This window comes from Vigna unguiculata, chromosome 5 (assembly GCF_037176805.1).
Source record: "Vigna unguiculata cultivar grain cowpea cultivar isolate G323 ecotype 2 chromosome 5, ASM3717680v1, whole genome shotgun sequence".
NCBI classification, from domain to species: domain Eukaryota; kingdom Viridiplantae; phylum Streptophyta; class Magnoliopsida; order Fabales; family Fabaceae; genus Vigna; species Vigna unguiculata.
In genome coordinates this window covers 54191212-54213374 of record NC_140796.1, presented here as the reverse complement: position 1 = coordinate 54213374, position 22163 = coordinate 54191212, and the positions used below count along the sequence as shown (strand labels likewise).

The following is a 22163-nucleotide window of genomic DNA, read 5'->3' as shown; positions in this document are numbered from 1 at the left end:
AGGCCATTAAATTTATAATGTATTTGCGTCCAACCCATTAATCCCAAATACTACGTAGTATACGGTATACTTCACAATAATAACATTAGAATCTTCCGTATACTCAAACGTCACTTCTCTTCTATATCGTAAGTCATCATATTAAATGTCATTCAGATTTATTTGAACATTTTCTTGAATAAAAGCTGTTTATTGTTTATAGAAGTACACATATAACTTCTAAATATATTTTATATGAAGCTTTGTTTAAATATTAGTTTTGGTAATAATTAAAAACGAATAGAAATAATTCCTTGGATAGTTTATATTAAGCTTTTGAATTCAAATATAAATAATATTGTTTTTAGCATAATTCATTGAAGAGTTTTTGAATTAGAGTTGTGATTGTCAAGTAATCTAATCCGAATTTTAGATTCACCTGAATTATAGGAAATGAGAAATATGAAAATAAAAGTTGGATTAAGTATTTCCTAATATCATATGATATATCGAAAATAATTTTTTGACAAATATTTTATTGATAACATTATCAAATAGAGTAATTTTTTATTTTTTATAGAAGTTACCAGAATGTAAATTTCTTAAAATTCCTTAAATCATTTAAGAATAAAAAACTATTTAAAATGAATGTAAATTTCTTAAAATTTATTTAATCATTTAAAAATAAAAAACTATTTATTGCCATTAGTGTTACGGTAATAACTTTTTCTACAAGTACATAATTTAAGCCTGTACCTTATTCTTAAACACGTACTACTTAAATAAACCATCTATTGGTATAAAACATGTATAATCATACAAGTTAGATACTTATAAGAATTGAGGTGAAACAAGGTTTATTTTATTTCATTATGGACAAAGAAATATTAGCTAAATAGGTATTAGTCAACATTCAGAGTCACAGTCAACATGTTATCATTTTACAAATTTAGTATTCAATTATTTTAGTTAAGTAAAATGGATTTAATACAATAAATTCTACATTATTAAATACGGTGTAATTAAGACATGTCAAAATTAATTTAATAATAAATTTATTTGAACGAAAAGTTAGATAATTAATTTCGCAAAAGCTGTACGTGATAGGACAGGCGGAGAAAGTGTCGCGATGTCAAATAACAATTACGAGAATGTTTTTTTTTCTTCTTTTTTTAAGAATACGCTATAGAAATGTTAATGACATTTTTTACTATTGGGTAAATTATATAGGTATCTTATTAAATTTTAATTAGACATATTTTGATTTAATTAGACATATTTGTTTTCATGATGAGGTATAGATTTTGATTCCTTTTTTTGGATCTGAATTTTGTTTGATTGTTGATGTGCAAGATCTGAACATTGTTTGCAGAATGTTGTGACAAAGATTATTGTCAGATACATCTGCAATATCAAATTCCATAATTAAAGTTTTGGTGTCATGTGGGTTATGATTAAGTTTATCTACTATTCAAACATTATGTTTTCTTTTTCTCCTTTATTTTTGGTGGTTGGGAACGGTAGATAAACTTGAAGAAATCACATGATTCCAACTTAAACCTAATACAGAAAAACATTAATTGATTTGAGGTTACTTTCTCACCTCTCTTTACTTTTTCTTCCCTTTAATTTTTCCACCAAAAGAAAGAAAAAAAGCAGCAACCCCAAAACTCCCTCGGGAAATAAATATTTTGCTTTCATTGTTTTCAAGATTTTGTCATTTTCTTTGGTAAAACAAGTTTTGGGTCACAAAGATAGAAGCAACAAACATTAAATATAGGAGAGTGGTGTGGAAGATAACAATTAACACAGACAGAAAATTATAAGAAGTTGTTCGCTGCCCTATTCATAGTTCTTACTTATACAAGTTAAATGTATTAATAAATTGAAAGGCAAGGTTTTAGTTAAACTACACCCATGTTCATAATTTTCGGCACAAAAAAATACATGTAGTTAGTTGCTGATAAATTCCAAGTCGCTAATATTATTTGGATCTTCTTTCATGTCTTTTCGTTTTCAAGTACCATACTTTTTAACAAATCAAACAGATAACATGTTCTTTTCATGATTTGAAATTGTATGACGTTGAAAGCTTTATATCCATGATAAATAAGACTAATTTATAATGCAAAATTTATTTTATAAATTAGTTATGTAAAGTTGAGATAAACTTAAAATTTATTACTTAACATAGTATTAGATATATGAGTTAGATTCTATCATAATGAGTTATAAATAAAGAATTAAATATGTTTTTAGTCCTGAACTTTGGTCAAAAATTGAAATTTGTTTTTATTCGAAACTTTAATACATTTTGGTCCTTAAACTTTAAAAATGAATGAATATAGTTTTTTTAACTCAGTTATGTTAACTTGTCGAACGTGTTTCATGTTAATATTAGAGTTCTTTACACCGTTTGACACATTCTCAGTTCAATATCGGTTAGGAAACATACTTAACTCAAAAATAAATTATAAAGTTGAATAACATAATTTTTTTTGGATAAAATACCTTTTTGGTCCCAATTTTCGTCAAATTTTGTTAAATAAGTCCTAATTTTGGTTTTGTGTTCAAATATGTCCAAATTTTCGTCAATTATGTCCTTTTTTGCTGTTAGAAGTGGACCTAACTCAACCCCACAAAATCGGCTTGTAATTGTGAATTGACTTTATCTCTAGTCAATGTGGGATTTTCAACACACTCCCTCAGCGTGGGACAAGAAATTAATGGGTGGTTCGTTAGTGACCCGATATCGGGTGGAACATAATGTCCAAGAAAACTCACTAGGATAGGCTCTAATTTAGCTCTGATACCATGTTAGAAGTGGGCTTTAAACCTAACTCAACCCCACAAAACCAACTTGTAAGGTGATGTTTGTACCTCACTTATATATTGTGAATTGGCCTTATCTCTAGTCGATGTGGGACTGTCATATCTAACATTTGCTAATACCGTTTAAATCATTAACGACCATGAATAGCGACTGTCACGTATCACTTCGTTATTTTTTAAATTTTTTAAATTTTTTAATTTTTTAAAATGTCCATGTGTCAATCCTGTAACGTGTCATGTGTCAAAGTCAATGTTTTATATTCAATTTGGTCCCTATATTTGTTATTTTTGTTCAATTTAGTCCCAATTTTGTCCCTATCGAAGATGTGAGCAAATTTAATTTTTATATCAAAGTTATAATGATGCGAATTTTAATATATTATATAAAAATATTTAATAAAAAATGTGAATTTTAATATAAAAATTAAATTTGGTTTCAATTTGGAGAGGAACCAAATTGGTTCACGTGGCGGTCAGTGTTCATGACCGTTAATGATTTAAACGATGTTAAAAAAAAGGACTCAATTGAACAAAATTGACGAAAATTATGACTTATTTGAACAGAAAACTAAAATTATGATCTATTTTAATATTTTTTTTTGTAAGGATCAATGAATAGTATCAATTTCTAATCATCCTATAGTTAATTCTACTATACAAGAACCTTGAAATCTAAGTATTTATAATATAAATTATAAAGTTGCATAACATCTAAAAAAATTGAAAGATCAATGAATAGTATCAATTTCCAATCATCCTATAACTCCTTCCACGGTACAACAGTCTATTTCAGTAAATTAAATATATAAGTATCTTCCTATAACCAACTGACATTACATAAGAGTAGCATATAACATATTAAAAGTTTCTAACAACCAAGCTAATCAACTTTTAAATTTCATCACGACACGCAATTCATGAAATTAACCAATCACTTATATAACACAAACTAAAATTAATACATAATGATATAAATTCAATTTAGCGTTTACATTGTTTCAAATAAGAAATATGTCATGACAGTTAGAAAATAAAATATATATTTTACAATGAACTCCTTTAGATAAAAAAAAAAAACTCGTTCAAATGATAGCTACAAAAAGTAGATGAAATAGAAGATGATGAAACTGAAATGAAAAAGCTAACATGGAACAATAGTGTCACATGTATGCATGCATGCATTCAAAAAGGAAATCGTTCATGTTCTTCTTCTTCGTCACTTCACTATCCTTCATGTTATTCTTCTAAACTACTGATATTCAAATTTTGCCGAATATGCTCGAGGTATAATCTAGGTTATCCATACAAAAACATTGGTTATTCCATGTATTCTATGTTGAATATTGCATAGACACATTGGATATGGTTTTACAATTTTTAAAACTTCTACATATGAATACATTTTTCTTTCGTCGATAATAAAGATTGAATAAACAAAGAAGCACTTGCAATACTTTAATCTTTTACAAAAAAAACATACGTACATATCATAAAAGTATAAAACACTAAACCTGACTTTAGATCTCATAAAACCTTTATAAGTCTTACAAAAAATTATCATGATACACCTTTTATTATTGGTATCGGTGATTCACTTGTAAAAGATTTTAGTGTTGGTCTTCCATAGTATTGCTCACGTAATCCTTTTGTGGTTATCATTATGATTTCTGAGACCAAATTCTTCATTTGTCATTCCTGAATACATCTAACAACTAAAAAAAACATAATATAGTAGGGTGATATAACTCACAGTGAAACTACACATGAGATGTAGAGTTATGTTTGGATACTTGTAACATAGGTTTTGGGCATAGACACCAATCAGAGTAAAAGAAAATAGCTTTTGGGTTTTTTTTTTCTAATCCAAGCCCATGCTTTCAAGTGTACACTTGCAAATATTTTCACCCCATCAACCTATGCATTTTTTAACATGTAACTTTTATGATCCCAAATACTTCTCGTTAAAGCCAAGTATCCTTCCAAATCAAATTTCCTTTTCTATTTCATCCTGACATGTTAAAATGATGAAAATGTTGCATGACTTTGTTGTATGAAACTGTTATTATTCCTATCCATTTATAACATATATCTAAGTCGGAATTTGCTACCTTATATTCAAAAAATAGATGTTGAATTGACTTTTCGTAGTTTGTACACAACACACACACATCTTACATGGAATTTGTATATTTCTATGTTGGAAATTATCCTTAGTTGAGACATGATTCAAACCCACTCTCCAAATCAAAAGTTTGACACTAGGTATTGCATTTGTCTTCCATATCATTTTGAAATTTAAAGTAATCACCACATCTATTATTTTGTAGAATTTTATATGCATAATTTACATTGTATATCTCTGACTCATTCTCTTTACATTTTCAAGAATCGTGTCTCATAATTAGTTGTGTATCTATAACAATATATAAAGAGGATTCCCTCTTTTGTGTTTATATTTCATAATACCAATTCTACCCTTTATAATATAATTATTTATTAAATTTTTAAAATTTAATGTTTATTTTCACCTATTTTCTATAAAACTGTTTATCATTTTTTCTTTTTTTTTTATTCATCAACAATTAATTCCTCTATTCATTTCACTTTATTTTATATATTAATTTAATAACATTACACTATTATCACCTATTAACATATTATCATTCATAGTTAAGTAATGCGTACACACAGGTACGACAACACTTGTGTACACTAGTATATACTTTATTAATATTTGACTCATCTCAAACCACTCCCTCCTCCACTTTATTTTCATTCCCAAATATAATTATTCCATACACTTTTGTTGACTATTAGGTTACATTTTAAATCATTGTAGAAAATAAAATACTTTTAAACATTAAACTAAATTCCTTTGAACAAACTTACCTAAAAAATAGTGATAAAAAATGTATATAATATTATATTACTTTATAATTTTAAAATTACGTAAAATTAAAGAAATATAAAATAAAACTTCATCAAAACTATAAATTTACATAATTTAAAATAATTTATATAATATTATATTAGTGTATAATTTAAAAATTACGTAAAATTAAAGAAATATGAAAGAAAACTTCATCAAAACTATACATTTACATAATTTGGCTTAACTATCTATAATTTAGTCACTGTACATTGCTTGAGGTAAAAAAATGTAAATAGTTAAAAAAAATTGGTACGTAGAAATTTTTAATATAACATGTAATTAATTATTTAAATACATTAAATTTTAAATTTTAATTTCTTATATATATTTTAAAATTTATAAAACAATAACTTTAAGGTTAATCAACTTTTAAATTTAATTCATACTCATTCTTATTAAAATTAAATAAGTGCTTTAATAATTCATAATAATATTTGAGTAGAGTAATTTTATGTATAAATTTTAAAAAGAATTAACATGTAGTGTAATTAGACTTAATTATTATTTTAGTTTTAAGTTTGAGAAAAATAACATTTTTCATTAAAAAAATCAAGATTTAATTGAATCAAAAATTTTAATATAAGAATTAAATTGAGTATAGACATTACCATGCGACTAAATTAAATATAAATATTACCATGTGATATGTGGCATGTAGAGACATGTGATATTGTCACTACTACTTGGTATGATAATGACTTTTCATATAACAATTTTTGTAAACAAAAGAAAAATTAAAAAAATTAAAAATAGTATGAACTAACACATAACATATAGAAATATGATATTAACACTAATCTAACGAAAAATACTTAATTAGATAAACTAGAGGACTTAATTACACCAAACAAGAATTACGAGTGTAATTGAAATTTTCAAACAAAATTAAGTAAAAAAAATGATTTTAGCTTTTTTATTTTATTTATGGGTTCTTATACTGTTATTCTAGTATCCAACAATTTTTTGTGTCTTTAACAAAATTCAGGTACATGAATAATAATAATAACATAAGCTAGAGTATCAACTTACGACCTATAACTACAAATCATAAGTCGAAACATTCATTATTAGAAAAACTTATATTTTTTGTGAATTTTATTTTGACATTATTTTTTGTATTGTGAATTTTATTTTGACATTATTTTTTGTAGGAAATATTTATAAATTTTGTTATGAAAAAAATTTACAGGAAATTGTTATAATTTTTTTTAAAAATATTTCGTGTAAAACACTTTTAATAACAAATTTTGTAAAAAATACTTACGAATTTTATAATTTTGTAAGAAATAATTATCTGCCAATTAAGATTTTTAACAAAAATAGTAGAATTTTTTTTTTCATGCAAATATTTTAACAAAATTTCAAGAAAAATCGTATATAATATAAAATTTTTTACTAGTGATTATCTTTTTAAATTTTATTGAAAATCTTAAATTATTAATTTGTACAAGTATACTTATTTTATTAGTTTGCTCATAGTAACTAATTAATAAATCTTCACATTCTAATTTATTTCCCTCATGCAACATTTTAAAGTAATTATTACAATTTTATTTTACCACGTACATTATTATTAGGTATAGATTAATTTTGAAAAATAGTTCCTGTTTCCCATCGCAGTATCGTGTTGGTAAACCCAAGGAACCCTTACGCTGTGGAATAGATGATAACAAAGTAAAAAATAAAAGACTTAAAGAATTTTTGTTTTTTAACAGAATTATAAAGAAATACTTAAAAATACATGAGATTCACAAAATTAAATTTTCCCATCATTAAGCAATGATTATTATATTCGATTATAATCAATTATATTTTCTGGGTTACGCTTTTTCATTACCTCTAATTTCTATCATATGAAATAAATCATGCAACCATTTGAACCCAGTGAAGATGCAGAAGCATGTTTGACCGTGATCGAAAGCGATGCATTGCATAGATAGAAATCGGCGCAGCCAGATATGATGTGGCTGTTACAGAACACTTGCCAAATCAAATGTCTTTCTGTTCTATTAGGAAGACGCAGGAAACCTCAAGAATCCTTTCTACACATTCATTCTCTTTCAAAATCTTCCCCGTTTCACCGTCTTATTTCCAACGCCGATTCTTGCATCGTTCATTTGCCACACAACAAATCCCTCAACACCACCCTTTTACTTCACTCCACGCTCAAGTTCAATCATTTCCTTCATCCCCATCTAATCACCACTGTTACGCTTCGCTACTTGAGTCGTGTATTTCCATCAAGGCGTTAAGGCCTGGGAAACAACTCCACGCCCGATTGTGTCAACTGGGTATTGCTTACAATAAAGATTTGGTCACCAAGCTGGTCAATTTTTACAGCGTTTGTAATTCTATTCGGAATGCCCACCAGCTGTTCGACCAAATTCCTAAAGGGAATTTATTTCTGTGGAACGTCTTGATTCGGGCTTATGCGTGGAATGGGCCCCACGAGGTTGCCATTTCACTCTACCACCAGATGCTTGAGTATGGGCTCAAGCCCGATAATTTCACTCTCCCATTTGTTCTCAAAGCATGCTCCGCACTCTCCACGATTGAAGAGGGAAGGATCATTCACGAGCGTGTGATACGAACTGGGTGGGAGAGGGATGTGTTTGTTGGTGCAGCTCTTGTTGACATGTATGCGAAGTGTGGTTGTGTGGTCGATGCCCGTCACGTGTTCGACAAAATTGTTGAGAGAGATACTGTGTTATGGAACTCCATGCTGGCTGCTTATGCTCAAAATGGACACCCTGACGAATCGCTTTCTCTATGCCGCGAGATGGCAGCAACAAGTGTAAGACCCACCGAGGCAACTTTAGTCACTGTGATTTCATCTTCAGCTGACATTGCCCGTCTTCCTCATGGAAGGGAGATCCATGGATTTGGTTGGAGACATGGGTTTCAATCCAATGACAAGGTGAAAACTGCTTTGATAGACATGTATGCAAAATGTGGTTCGGTAAAAGTTGCTTCTATCTTGTTTGAGCGGCTTAGGGAGAAAAGGGTTGTATCTTGGAATGCAATTATTACTGGCTGTGCGATGCATGGTCTTGTTGTTGAAGCTTTGGACTTGTTTGAGAGAATGAGGGAAGAGGCCCATCCAGATCATATAACGTTTGTTGGTGTTCTTGCAGCTTGCAGCCGACGGCGTTTGCTTGATGAAGGGCGAGCACTGTATAAGTTGATGGTGAGGGATTACGGTATCAACCCCACTGTTCAACACTACACATGCATGGTTGATCTCCTTGGTCACTGTGGTCAACTGGATGAGGCGTATGATCTTATAAGACAAATGGACGTAACGGCAGATTCCGGTGTATGGGGTGCTTTACTAAATTCATGCAAAACCCATGGGAATGTGGAGTTAGGAGAGGTGGCTTTAGAGAAATTAATCGAACTTGAACCCGATGACTCTGGCAATTATGTGATTTTGGCCAACATGTATGCTCAATCAGGTAAGTGGGAAGGAGTTGCTAGATTGAGGCAGTTAATGATAGATAAAGGAATAAAGAAAAACATTGCTTGTAGCTGGATTGAAGTAAAGAACAAGGTCTATGCATTTCTTTCTGGAGATGTTTCACATCCAAATTCTGGTGCAATATATGCAGAGTTAAAGAGGTTAGAAGGACTAATGCGAGAAGCTGGATATGTCCCTGATACAGGATCTGTCTTCCATGATGTGGAGGAAGATGAGAAGGCAGACATGGTGTGCAGTCACAGCGAAAGACTAGCTATTGCATTTGGACTCATAAGTACATTGCCAGGGACCAGGCTTTTGATAACAAAGAATCTTCGGATTTGTGAGGATTGTCATGTTGCAATCAAGTTCATATCGGAAATCACGGAGAGGGAGATAACAGTGAGAGACGTCAATCGCTATCATCATTTTAAGCATGGAATGTGTTCATGTGGTGACTATTGGTGAAGAAGCTTTCTTAACTCTGCAAAATGTCATTCACTACAATTTTTAAAGTAAAGTAAACGACATTTCATACGATAAAAGACTGCACTGTGGGTTTTTGTAAAATTAGGAACTGAATTGATCAGTATTTATAATTTCAGTGACTAATATTAGAGGCTCATTTTTTAGGAGTAAATTGAATGTGCAAAATGAATACATTGTTAATGGGCTAAGTAAACTCACAAACTAAACTACTACTCAATCTCTTAATCACGTTCTTTAAAATTTGAATGGAGTGTATTTTTATGTTTAAAAACGAGACCCAGAGTCATTCTGAAAAAAGGCAGGGGATAATAAGTGTTGTCCATTTATATATTCAAAATTGAAATGTTCATTCTTAAACAGAAATGATTTATGTAGTTTTAATTTTTTTATTGAATACTTTTTTATTTCATCAAAACAAACCACTTAATGTTTTCAATACAAAATAATTTAAATTCAAAAATTTAATGGGCCTTATCAAATGAAAACTATTTTTCGCGCATAAAATTGCTTTATTTTGATTCAAATAACTATTTCAGGTTTTTCCGTCATTAAAAAAAATGTTATTTTATTCTTTTTTTATTGCATCGTAATTTTATTTCCTATTGAACCCCGCGAATATGAAGTTATGTATCTATCAACAAATTACGCCCACCCTACTCACCAAAATAATTAATGAAAGAAATGAAAGTACGCATACGACAGCGTTGCATTCGCCCCCAACCCAACGTGCGAAGAGAAGAAACCTTTAGAATCGCGTTGGAGGAGGATCTGTCATCCCTCGCATAGCATAGCATTAGTTTTGCAGAACTCATAAAATTGAACATCCATTCCCGCGTTTCTGCAACGCCACTCTCCGTTTCTCGTTTTTTCTCACCGACAACTTTTCTCTCTTTTCGATGATTCAATTGTATTGTAGGTGAAGCTTCGTGATAATTCAACTATGAGCTCCACCACTTCGAAAGCCACGTCCACGATTTGATTCCTGGATCCATCGCATCATTGAGGTTCGCCTCGCATCTTTTTACTATTGATCTCATACCTCACCAACTCAACCCCTCTGCATTCGTATCCTCCTTTACAATTATCAGATTTCAGATTTACCTAGCATTTCACTTTTTCAATTCTCCATTCGGCTTGATGTATGGTTTTCTAGATGCATAGTTTTTTTGCGGTGTGGTGTGGTGCATGAATTGAATTTGACCGTCTTTTCTTTTTGCAATTGATGCTTATCCGAGTTACATTGTTGATGCTTTTTTGGGATCCGGGGTTGGAATAGAGTAGGAATTGAGTGGTGTTTTCAATTGTTAATGTGCATCACGGTTCGGCTTTGTTTTGGTTTGTAGCTTTCGCGATGGCGTGGTTTAGTGGGAAAAAATCGTGGGGGAACTTCCCCGATTTGGCGGGAGCCGTTAATAAGCTTCAGGAGAGTGTGAAGAATATTGAGAAGAATTTTGATACCGCTCTTGGCTTCGAAGAGAAGGCTGAGTCCAGCAGTGAAGGTACTTAATGGCAGTTCCTAGCATTTCTTTGTCGTGTGTGAATTTTATGATAGAGGTAGATGTGAAGTTCATTAACTGTTGTGAGATTTGAGTTTCGAAATTTTGGATCAGATGTGTTTCTCTATGTGGGGATTTCTCAGTTTTGACACTGATTGGAGCTATGTCTTTTGGTTTTTGAATTCTAGATGCAGGGTCATGGCCTGTATCTACTGACACGAAAGCCCTATTTAATCCTGTCATGGCCTTTATGGGGAACAAAAGTGAGGAATCTACGGAAGAAATGTCTGAAAAAGATGAATCCTCTGAACGAGATTCTGAAACTAAGAAGTTACTAGAAGTGCCAGAGTCTCTGGATCATACACCTATGGAGGAAGGAAACAAAGCCCTTGAAACTGATAATGAAGTCCATGTTGGAGATGAAGAAATCACTGCCCAAGAAGAAAATAAAATTCTTAAGAAAGAAGAAGATGGTGAGCATACAGAGTCAGCAGCGGATGAAACAATTGAACATAATTTGGATCATGGAAAGGAGGAACACCACTTACTGGAGATGCCTGTTGAATTGACTGAATCCTCTGTTGAGAAAATTGAGAGTTTAGATGCCATAGACCATTCTAAAGAGAAAGAGATTACCGATGAGGGAACCTCTGAGAGTCCAGTGTCAATGCAACTCACGCCTCCTAGTCTTGCAGACGATGTAGTTGAGGCTGTTACTAGCGAGTTTGGTGAATCACATGGTATTAGTGATGGGAATGCAAATTCTCAAGCTGAGACACAACAGGAGAGTAAAGAAGAGAGGGTGCAAGCAGATGAAAGTGTAAAGAGAGTATCTTCTGCTCAACATGAAGCATCGGGTGAAGGTGAGAAAAGAGATGATACTGACACTTCTGTTCTACAGTCTGTGGCTTCTGATGAAGCCAGTAACTCTGATCAATCAAGTACTGAACAGTTGTCCAGTGGTACTCCAAATGAATCTTCTAAGGTGGTAACTGTAGAGTTATTACCTGAAACTGAAACAGCTGCAAAAGAAAATGAAAGCGACCACTTTGCCCATGATGTTGAAGCTGACATGAAAGTGCATCATATAAGATCTGAAAGAACTATGTCTGACTCTGGCGCCATGGTTGAACTAGAGAGGGTGAAAAGGGAAATGAAAATGATGGAAGCTGCCCTACAAGGTGCTGCAAGACAGGCTCAGGTATTTCGTTTAGTGCATGTTATCACGGCAGAAATAAAAGCTTTTTGTATGCACATTCGTTTTTGTTGCAAGATCTCGTAGTATAACAAGAAGATCTAAGCGCTACATCATCTCTAGGTAGGCTTTTTCTTGGTCTGTTGTACGTTTTGTCTTGGTTAGGGTCTATGTGTTTGTGGAACTAAGCTTTTTTCATAGACTATATATTTTCCCAAGCTTCTCTTACATAAAACAGAAGTCATGAAGATTATTAAGTGGTGTAAAAATAGTTTAGTTTCTAATTCACTTTGTCAAAAAGAAATTTTCTTAGTCTTTTATTAACCGATTGAGAAGTGAACGTAAAAAATTGTTTCTTTTTAGTATTAGCAACAAAAGGATTTGGGATTCATATTCTTTTTTCTTTTTAAGGAGATTTTTTATCTTTTTAGTTTGAAAAGTGAGAACTATGATGAATGATGGCTTGATCTCTAGATAGACGTGGTTAAGAAGTTTTGGGGGCTCATTGTCTTCTTTTTTCTTGGTTAAGATCCTAAACATATGGGGTGTTGTTTTTTATATATATGTGTGCTTGTGTATATGTATGTACATAACTTGAAAGGATTAATTTGAAAGAAAGAAGATTCTTATTCAATTGATTGAAACAATACATCAACCTTTATATATAGAGAACTCTAACCATGTAGTAATAAATAGAGAGATCTCTATAATATTCTAACAACTTCTAGTAGTACACTTAATATTGTATAGACAACACTCTCCCTCAAGCTAGTGAATGGATATCTATCATTCCCAGCTTGCATGTGAGATCGTAAAATCATCGTGGGAAGATCTCTGGTAAACAAATATGCTAAGTGAAGCTCTGATGGGACAGAAAAAGTAGTGATAAGGCTACTTTCTAGCTTCTCTTTAATAAAGTGCCTATCTATCTTGTGTTTGTCCTATTGTGCTGAACTAGATTGTGAGCAATGCTAATAATTGACTTATTATCACAATAAAGAATCATAGGTTCTTCACAGTAAAGATAGTTCAGACCGATGGTGTAAAAGTGGCTTCTAATTCACTCTTTTGTAAATATGATTTCTTGGTCCTCTACACCCCTTTTCTTTTGCTATAATCAGCTACAATCTTCCGACTTTCTTAATAGCTAAAGGTAGTTCAATTTAATGTTCCAATATATCCAAGAAGTTGTATATAATTATACTCCTCTTCTATATGTTTCTTTTGTGGCAATTACAATGTTGCATATCTTATTACATTTTCATAATCTTGGTTCCCTTTGTAGGCAAAAGCTGATGACATTGCAAAATTGATGAATGAAAATGAACAATTAAAATCCGTGATTGAGGATTTCAAGGTATATTTACTTTTTGATTACCTAGCAGTAGCTTTGTGCGATGTTTTTGATTTATTACAACTTTTTATTGTCACTTCCTGAACCTTAGTATTTGTCATTTCATCTGTCTATTAAATATTTAAACCCAATATTTCTTGCACATGTAGCATTGGAAGCTAATCATTGATCCTATATGCCATTTCTAAGACACAGTCTTGCATTGACAAACAGCAAATGAATTGGCTAACTGAGCAACCAACATGGAATACTAATATCATGAAAAAGTAGAAGTCAAACATGTTTATTTGTCAATGATAGATGGTGTGGTTCAGAAGACAATTTTTTCAAAATCTAGTTTTTCTTCCTTGATTAATTTTGTGTCAGTTGTAGGTTATAAAAAAATTATTGAAGATGAATTTTTTTTACATGATATTGTATGTGTTGTAATTTTCTGGATATTTCATGTTGTATAATATTTATGATGTAACAGTTTTCCTTTGCACATCTTTCTATGAAGATACCTTTGGTGTTTTTGTAAGTTAATTAGCACATGTCACTGTTCCCTACTTTTATTTCTCATCTTATTTTGTGTTGTTCACTGCTGCATCCATTTCCTCTGGAATATTTATATTTCATTGCTGATAATTGTGTAACAGAGAAAATCCAATGAGGCAGAAGTTGAGTCTTTGCGAGAGGAATACCATCAGAGAGTTGCAACTCTTGAGAGAAAGGTATCACTTGTGTAAAGACCCATAATTCTCAAATATTAAATTAAGTTATATACATACATACATAAGTGTGTGTGTGTGTGTGATTTAAAAATAGGAAGAGTAAATATTGTTGTACAAATTAATTATTTAATTAAGAAAATATAGATATATTTCAAAGAAGAAATAAAGTTTGTGAAATAAAGTTTTCAAAAGTTAATTATTTAATTTTTTTCCTAGCATGAGCTTTACAAAAAAAAAAAAGAATAAATAAATTTGCAAGTGGGAAATTTTATCGTACTAATGTCAATTAAAAAAATTAAATTAACATAACTAGTCATCACTGACAATTAAGAGGAAAGGTGATTATAAAACTGTAGGTTTCTTATTAAAAAGAGGGGGGTGAACACAATAGGGCAAGATCAGAATTGTGAGATAAACAAAAGTGATTTCGAAATTCAGAGAAGAGGTTGAACGGAAATATATAAAGGAGTAGGTGTTGAAAAGAAGGAAGTTGTAGGAAGTTTAGTTCAGATACTGAAAATAAAGCTACCCCTAAGTATTTTTTGTAATTGATTATTTTTATTATAATTGTTTTATGTTATTGTTAGAATTAGAGTGAAAGAGTTGAGAATCCTTGGAAAGTGAAAAATATTTTGAGAGCATGTGATTTGAGTGTTTTAGGACTGATAAGGAATATAAGGGGAGGTTTTTGATTGTTATTATTTTGGTCATAATTATAGTTAGAATTAGAGAAAAGAAAAGATTGTTAATTTTTTTGAAGGAGAAAAGGTATTTTGTGACAACATGTGATAGTTATATCTTCAAAGATTTATGTGGAATATAAAGAAATATTTAGTTAATGTTGGAGGAATAGTTGGATTGAGGTTTTGTACTATCTTAAGAAAAATATGATTCAGAAAATTAGAAGAATAAATTATAATGATATCGGATAAATTAAGAAAGAGAATGCAATTTTGATAAATATAAATATTTGGTTATTGAAGTTGATTGTTAGTTAATATGATATTCTTAAATTTGTTCAGATGGTTGTTTTGATTTTATGGTGTAGAAATTCTTTGAATGGAGTGAATATACTGTGATTTTGATGATGTTTTATTTAATCTTCCGTATCTATTTTGATATTCAAAATCCAATAGTAATAATTAACTAATACAAATGCAAATAGAAATAGTGGAATGTTACAACTTCGTAAATCTTGTTTGTTTTTGTGCATACTTATCAGTAGTATAACTCAGATGCATAATTCAAAAGTGGTGTATGGTCTATACAGAGAAGTTCTGGTTGACTTTTTTCATCACAGAAACTAACCTAGCAAGGCACAACTGATAAAATTACTATTAAGGGTCACATGTTTTCCTTTGAATGCGTACTTTCATTTCAGATGTTCTCGAGTTTCTCGTCGTACAAGTGCATAGCTGGCAGAGATGCCATATAAGTTGCAGAGTCAGTCTTTTGAGGGATGAACCTTCGCTTATGAAGAACCAATTCCAACAAGGTCACAGGGAAATGATTAATGAGGGACATTGCTTGTTTATATAATCAACATGACAAAGATCTCATTTATATATTTCGTAAAACAAATTTGTGAAGTTTTACAACATGTAATAATGGGTCATCAGAATACTAAGAAACATGTATTCTAGTAATTAAATTAAATACTTAAGTCTTATGGGAATGAACCTCACAAAAAGAAAGTCCAGTCTAGCAATATTGATGACATTATTTATTTATTTTTTATAGTAGCAGTGTTTAGTTTCTTTGGTTGTGTTGGAGAGGTGTCCAATATGTATCAAAGAGGTGTATCCTGAAATATTTCTTTTATTGTGACCTGGTTGAGGGATGTTGGAAACAAGTGGAAGGCGTGTTTGTCAAGTGTCGTGTCCAAAAATGTCAGTTATGCTGAGACGCTATTCTGTGGAGGTGCTGATGCATCCTGCATCATTTGCTTTATTTAAAAGCAATACTTGAGTTGTGATTTGATATGCTGTTCCATTTTTTGTGTATACCAGTAAAATTCTTGCAATGTTAGTGCATTTGATAAACAAGTTTCCATGGAAGCAGAGACGATAAATTATAATTTAATGTTATAACATGAGCATCTAAAGCATTGGGGATTGGTGTTAGAAATTCATTTCAACATCAAAGAGGCAGGCCTAGTTTGAGCTACAGTTATGGGTTTTATAATTGTTTTGGTTTTTAATTGCAGGTTTACGCTCTCACTAAGGAGAGGGATACACTTCGCCGAGAGCAGAGTAAAAAAATTGATGCCGCTGCACTCTTGAAAGAAAAGGATGAGATAATTACCCAAGTAATGGCAGAAGGTACTGCAGTCTGAAATTAAACCTAAATTTGTATCATACAGGCTCTGCGGCCACAAAATCATATATTTTGTTATTTTTATCTCTTTGGGGTTGACTATGTGGATGATTCTCTTAGATGTATGCCAGCTAAAGCCTAAAGGGACAAAATTCACAGTACTAAATTATTCAGTTGGGTACTTCTTTGGATTTCTTTAACATTTGTAAAGGGATATCCTTATTTATTGGAGTAGTAAATGCTTTGTAAGCACTTTTACTTGGGCATAGAATTTTTGCATAGCTGCTTTTAATTTAGTGTGTTAAATGTAGGAAATGGAAAGTAAGATCTTGCCTGGATTTCTTTTAAGATTTTCATAGTTATAGAGTAATAAATGCTTTGTAAACACCTTTACTCGGACTTGGTATTTTGTATACCTTTATTGTTTGGCTTGGTTGACAGCTTTGAACAAGGTTTATAGGAGAGCTAGATGATAAAATTGAGGAAGGCAAAGGCTGATGTTACATTATAAAATTGTGTGAAATGTTAATTTTCATTGTTTTGGTTGGAAATTAATAATTTCTTTTGAAGGGCTTTTCGGTTGTAATTATAACATTTATCCTTTGAAGCATGGAGTTATTTAATTAGTGGAGATTATAGAGGCTCTTTCTTCATATTAGACTGTCTCTCATCCCAGGTGAAGAACTTTCAAAAAAGCAGGCTACTCAAGAATCCACAATTAGGAAACTAAGGGCTCAGGTATGCAGACTATTTGTTGTATTTCCCACAATCTTCAATTGTATATATACCTACATATTGTTACAGATGTCTTAATTATTTTTTTTATGAAAGCTAGATCAGAGATCTTGAGGAGGAGAAGAAAGGTTTGACTACTAAACTTCAGGTGATGGAATTATTCTGAAAGCATTATTAGAAGTTATTATTTGTTAGTGGTATCTTTTGAATGAATAATTCTCTTCATTCACCATGGAATCTAGGAATCAGAAATTTAATGGGTAGAGCTTTATCTTTACTTTTTGGGTGCAGATTGTTTATCTTTTTGCAAAAGGTTTTCTTCTGTAGTCTGTTTATAGAAGTCCCATCTTACTGCTAATAATTTAAATTCATATTACTTTTAAGGGTAATTATCATTTATAGTTGTGTGCTACTGTAGAGTTGTGGACAATCTTCTATATCATTGGAAGTGGCATTCTTTTTTTGGAGTAGCATGTGTTTATAATCCATATATTTACTAATACTTTTAATTGAAATTGTTTTTTGGTTAATGCCATGGAAACCAGGTGGAGGAGAATAAAGTAGAAAGTATCAAGAGGGACAAGACAGCTACAGAGAAGTTGCTGCAAGAAACAATAGAAAAACACCAAAATGAAATTGCAGCACAGAAAGAATATTATACAACTGCTTTGGCTGCTGCTAAGGAAGCTGAAGCATTAGCTGAGGCTCGTGTGAACAATGAAGCAAGAACTGAGCTAGAAAGTCGTCTGAGAGAAGCTGAGGAACGTGAATCTATGCTAGTCCAGGCACTTGAAGAATTGAGACAAACATTAAGTAGAAAGGAACAACAGGTTTGTGTTATTTTCTGACATTTCTTTTTATGGAGTTAACTTTCTCAAGATGCTATTTTCCAGCTGTAATGTTTTCTTTGTCTATTTTCAGGCTGTCTTCAAAGAAGACATGCTTCGCAGGGACATTGAGGATCTTCAAAAACGTTATCAGGTGCTCTCACTCTTTCTGCTTGTATTTGTTACAAATAAGTTTTAGCCACTTTATTTGTGTTTTTGGTAGATTTTATAGTTTGGTTGGATTTCTCTAGGCAAGTGAAAGACGGTGTGAGGAACTGATTACGCAAGTTCCTGAATCCACAAGGCCACTTTTAAGGCAAATTGAAGCCATGCAGGTTAATACACATGATTCAGAATTATTCTACTGTTTTTTAAGGCTTTGTTCCACGGGATCTGTACTATACTAGAATTCACTTTATAACAGGAAACAAATGCCAGAAGAGCTGAAGCTTGGGCAGCTGTTGAAAGAACTCTCAATTCTCGACTTCAGGTCAGTAAAATACTTTTTTAATTTAATTTTAGAAACTTTCCCTCTGGATATCATTGTGTTTCCTCCATCTTTTCCTATCCCACAGGAAGCTGAGGCTAAAGCTGCAACTGCAGAGGAAAGAGAGCGATCTGTGAATGAACGCTTATCTCAGACCTTGTCTCGAATTAATGTCCTTGAGGCTCAGGTTTTGTAATTTCTCCAGTGAAATCGCATGTTTAATGGCAATTTCTTGTATATGTGACTTTTTGCTTTAACAATGAATTACAGATTTCCTGTTTAAGAGCAGAACAGACTCAATTAAGTAGGACCCTTGAAAAAGAGAGACAAAGGGCAGCTGAAAGTAGGCAGGAATATCTTGCAGCAAAGGAGGAAGCTGACACTCAAGAAGGTCGTGTGAGACAGCTTGAGGAAGAGATCAGAGACATTAGACAGAAATACAAGCTAGAGTTACAGGAGGCACTGATACACAGGGAGCATCTTCAGCAGGTAGAGCTTTTTGATTATGGATTTCAAATATTGCACTGCAAACTTGTTAATGAAGCTTCTGGTTTCACCTCCGATTAAATTTTCTATCATTTCTCATTTTGTGGGTAATGGGATTACCAGCCAAAGGAGAGATTTGGTTTCATGCTGCATGATCTTTTCTGTAAAAAATTTATAAAAGAAAGTCAACTTGCTTTTATGGTGGACGTTTCAACATTATATGGATGATTGGAATTAATTATATTAGCAAGCTTATGTAGAATATTTGGTCAAATTATGGAACAGAAACAATACATAAAAATGAAAAAAAAAAGAAATAACTAGGTACAGTATTGCGTGAGTTAAGTTCTTAATTGTTTCCAGGAGATAGAAAAAGAAAAGGCTGCTCGATCAGAGCTGGAGAGAACTGCCCGTGTTCATTCTGCTCCATCGTCAGATCAAACTCCCATTACAAAGCAAACTTCTGCTTTTGAGAATGGTGTGATGCTCTGCTTCTCTATCCATCACTATGGCTGAGTTGTCTGTGATATATGTTTAATATTCTTTATGATGTAGGAAACCTGTCTCGGAAAATATCTAGTGCAAGCTCCCTTGGAAGCTTGGAAGAAAGCCACTTTCTGCAAGCATCGTTGGACTTATCTGATAGTATTTCTGATAGGAGAATCCCAGGAGAAGTAAGTATGAGCCCTTACTATGTGAAAAGCATGACACCAAGTTCTTTTGAAGCTGCGCTTCGTCAGAAGGAGGGTGAACTTGCTTCATACATGTCACGCCTGGTATGATTTTTCTTGCCTTCATTCCCTGTAAACGTTTTGCACCATACATTCTTGTTCATAGCTTGACATTCTCTTATCATTGAGAATTTATCATGATGTTCAAGTAATAGAACTTATAGTATATCACTAATATAATTTATATTAAGCTGTTGGATCATAGGGCAGTGATCTGGATGACCCTTTTATTTGGGATACAATGATGATTTCTTTTAATAATACAAATTCCAGGCATCACTGGAATCTATCCGCGATTCTCTTGCTGACGAGCTGGTCAAAATGACAGAACAGGTGAATTTTGCTTCCTGTTTATCACTTATGGGTCACGTTCCTTGTCATTAACCATGACATGAATATCATATCCACCCTGCAGTGTGAGAAGTTGCGTGGGGAGGCTGCTGTATTACCTGGCTTACGGTCAGAGCTAGACGCACTAAGGAGGAGGCACTCTGCTGCTTTGGAATTGATGGGCGAACGTGATGAAGAGGTAATTCTAACTTTGGCAACCTCTGTTTTCTTTCTAGAAGTAATTTCTTAGACATAATTTGGTTTTTGGATTCCTGACCTAGTGGCCTGCCTATTCTATCTCTAAGGAAATCACTGCCAACCTATGAACTAATTCTTTAAGTTTGTTTTCTGATCATTTTTCTTGTGTTTGAAATACTTTAGGGTCCAGACAAGAGTATGGCACTACTGAATCGTGACCCTTTCAGAAAATCTGAGAAATCAAATGAAAGAAAAACGCTAGACAAGCTAGGCCATAAATAAAATAATGGGCAAAAGAGAAGAAAATAATTTGTAGGCTTGTAGTTATACTAGGGCATAGGACTTTGATATGCCAAAACTGTCGTCTTTCCTTTTATTTATTTACTTTTATAATGAAAAAGTTATCTACTTTGTAGTTTTCACTGAAAAAAAACTTTCCATGTGTTTAGCTGGAGGAACTACGTGCGGATATTGTAGACTTGAAGGAAATGTACAGAGAACAAGTGAACTTGCTTGTTAATAAGGTATTCTAAGCTGGATCTTTTACTCCCTAGATGCCCTAGTTTTTTTTTTCTCACTTTCCATAAAATGCTTAACCATTTATTTTTATCCATATACTTGGATTTATAATCTTAGTGTGTCTTTTTACAGATCCAGCGTATGAAACCATCAATGATGGATAGCGACTAGTTTGGTTGAAGAAAGGGCTTGGGGAACCGAAAAGGTAAGTATTTGAGATGGTCTTGGCATGACCATGTCTCTGGGCTGCGTTTGATGTACATTGGAAATGGTAATATATTGGAATAGTGCCATGGGACTCTGGAGAGTGATTCGTTCAGGTCTTCCATCGGAAGTATGTATTTTGTTTGCCTGGCCATCTGATACTGATAGTCTTTCTTGTTAAGGGAATGCTGTATAGGCTGTTTTTTATACCAAATTCATACTTGGAGAGATCCTTAGAATATTGTTGCTGAGTTTCTTGACAATATAGGGTTTTTTTCCTCCCCAAGTGTGTAATGTTCCAAATAAACAAAAAGGGAAGCGCTAGCTAAAACCACATTTTTGTTGGGTTCTGTATTTCTTTATTCCTGAATGAATTTGTATGATTTTATCATAAATTTCTGCTTCGAATATCCTCATAGTATATTAAAGGATAAAAATAAATTCTTATCAATGCTTTTTACTACTTTATTATAACTTTCTAATAATAAAGTTGAAAGAACTTGTTATATACAACAATTTGTAATTGGATAATAACATAAATGATTTTACACGATTAGTGTACGCATTATTTGTTTTTATAGAAATTTAAAAAGCTTAAATTAAAAATTTGACCATATATGACGGTTAATTCGTCAAATACTTTTTGGTAACTACAAGAATCAATAAATTTACCATATATGACAATTTATCACTCAAAGATACCTACTCCAAAGAAAGAAAACAGGTTGTCCAAAATTACCTACGAGACAAATGACAGAAACACGTGAAATGTCCAAAACTTCAAACATATAAATCATTTGCAAGGACATGAACTCTTAACAAAGGAGACGAACACTTTTTACATTAAAAATTACATTATAAATATTAGGCACTGTTTGCTATA

General features: G+C 32.0%; 2 protein-coding genes across 4 annotated transcripts; both read left to right on the top strand.

The window, feature by feature from the left end:
• Positions 1–7577: 7577 nt before the first annotated feature.
• On the top strand, positions 7578–9840 carry LOC114183123 (putative pentatricopeptide repeat-containing protein At3g23330). Of its 2 annotated transcripts, XM_028070019.2 has the most exons (2): positions 7578–9198; positions 9352–9840. In XM_028070019.2, the coding sequence occupies exons 1-2, from the start codon at positions 7737–7739 to the stop codon at positions 9666–9668; spliced, it is 1779 nt and encodes a 592-aa protein (XP_027925820.2). In that variant the 5' UTR covers positions 7578–7736; the 3' UTR covers positions 9669–9840. The 2 variants fall into 2 exon arrangements, with proteins under 2 accessions (XP_027925820.2, XP_027925819.2); XM_028070018.2 differs by having other exon boundaries at positions 7580–9840.
• Positions 9841–10352: 512 nt separating this feature from the next.
• GC5 (golgin Putative 5) lies at positions 10353–21675 on the top strand. 2 transcript variants are annotated; one of them, XM_028070752.2, is made up of 20 exons: positions 10353–10693; positions 11033–11188; positions 11374–12386; positions 13666–13737; positions 14373–14447; positions 16654–16768; positions 17440–17501; positions 17599–17646; positions 18044–18328; positions 18420–18479; positions 18577–18660; positions 18750–18815; positions 18901–18999; positions 19083–19301; positions 19662–19776; positions 19854–20074; positions 20303–20362; positions 20445–20558; positions 21007–21081; positions 21209–21675. In XM_028070752.2, exons 2-20 carry the CDS (start codon positions 11041–11043, stop codon positions 21245–21247), a joined length of 2970 nt encoding a protein of 989 aa, XP_027926553.2. In that variant the 5' UTR covers positions 10353–10693; positions 11033–11040; the 3' UTR covers positions 21248–21675. The 2 variants fall into 2 exon arrangements, with proteins under 2 accessions (XP_027926553.2, XP_085529772.1); XM_085673646.1 differs by lacking the exon at positions 18901–18999.
• The last annotated feature ends 488 nt before the right edge of the window (positions 21676–22163 follow it).

Bases quoted from the DNA above. Each gene is read 5' to 3' on its own strand.
- LOC114183123 (XM_028070018.2), top strand. From the start codon at position 7,737: ATGTCTTTCTGTTCTATTAGGAAGACGCAGGAAACCTCAAGAATCCTT.
- GC5 (XM_028070752.2), top strand. From the start codon at position 11,041: ATGGCGTGGTTTAGTGGGAAAAAATCGTGGGGGAACTTCCCCGATTTG. The intron at 19,000-19,082 runs GTTTTGTAATTT...AATGAATTACAG, and splicing joins TTAATGTCCTTGAGGCTCAG to ATTTCCTGTTTAAGAGCAGA. The intron at 20,559-21,006 runs GTAATTCTAACT...CCATGTGTTTAG, and splicing joins TGGGCGAACGTGATGAAGAG to CTGGAGGAACTACGTGCGGA.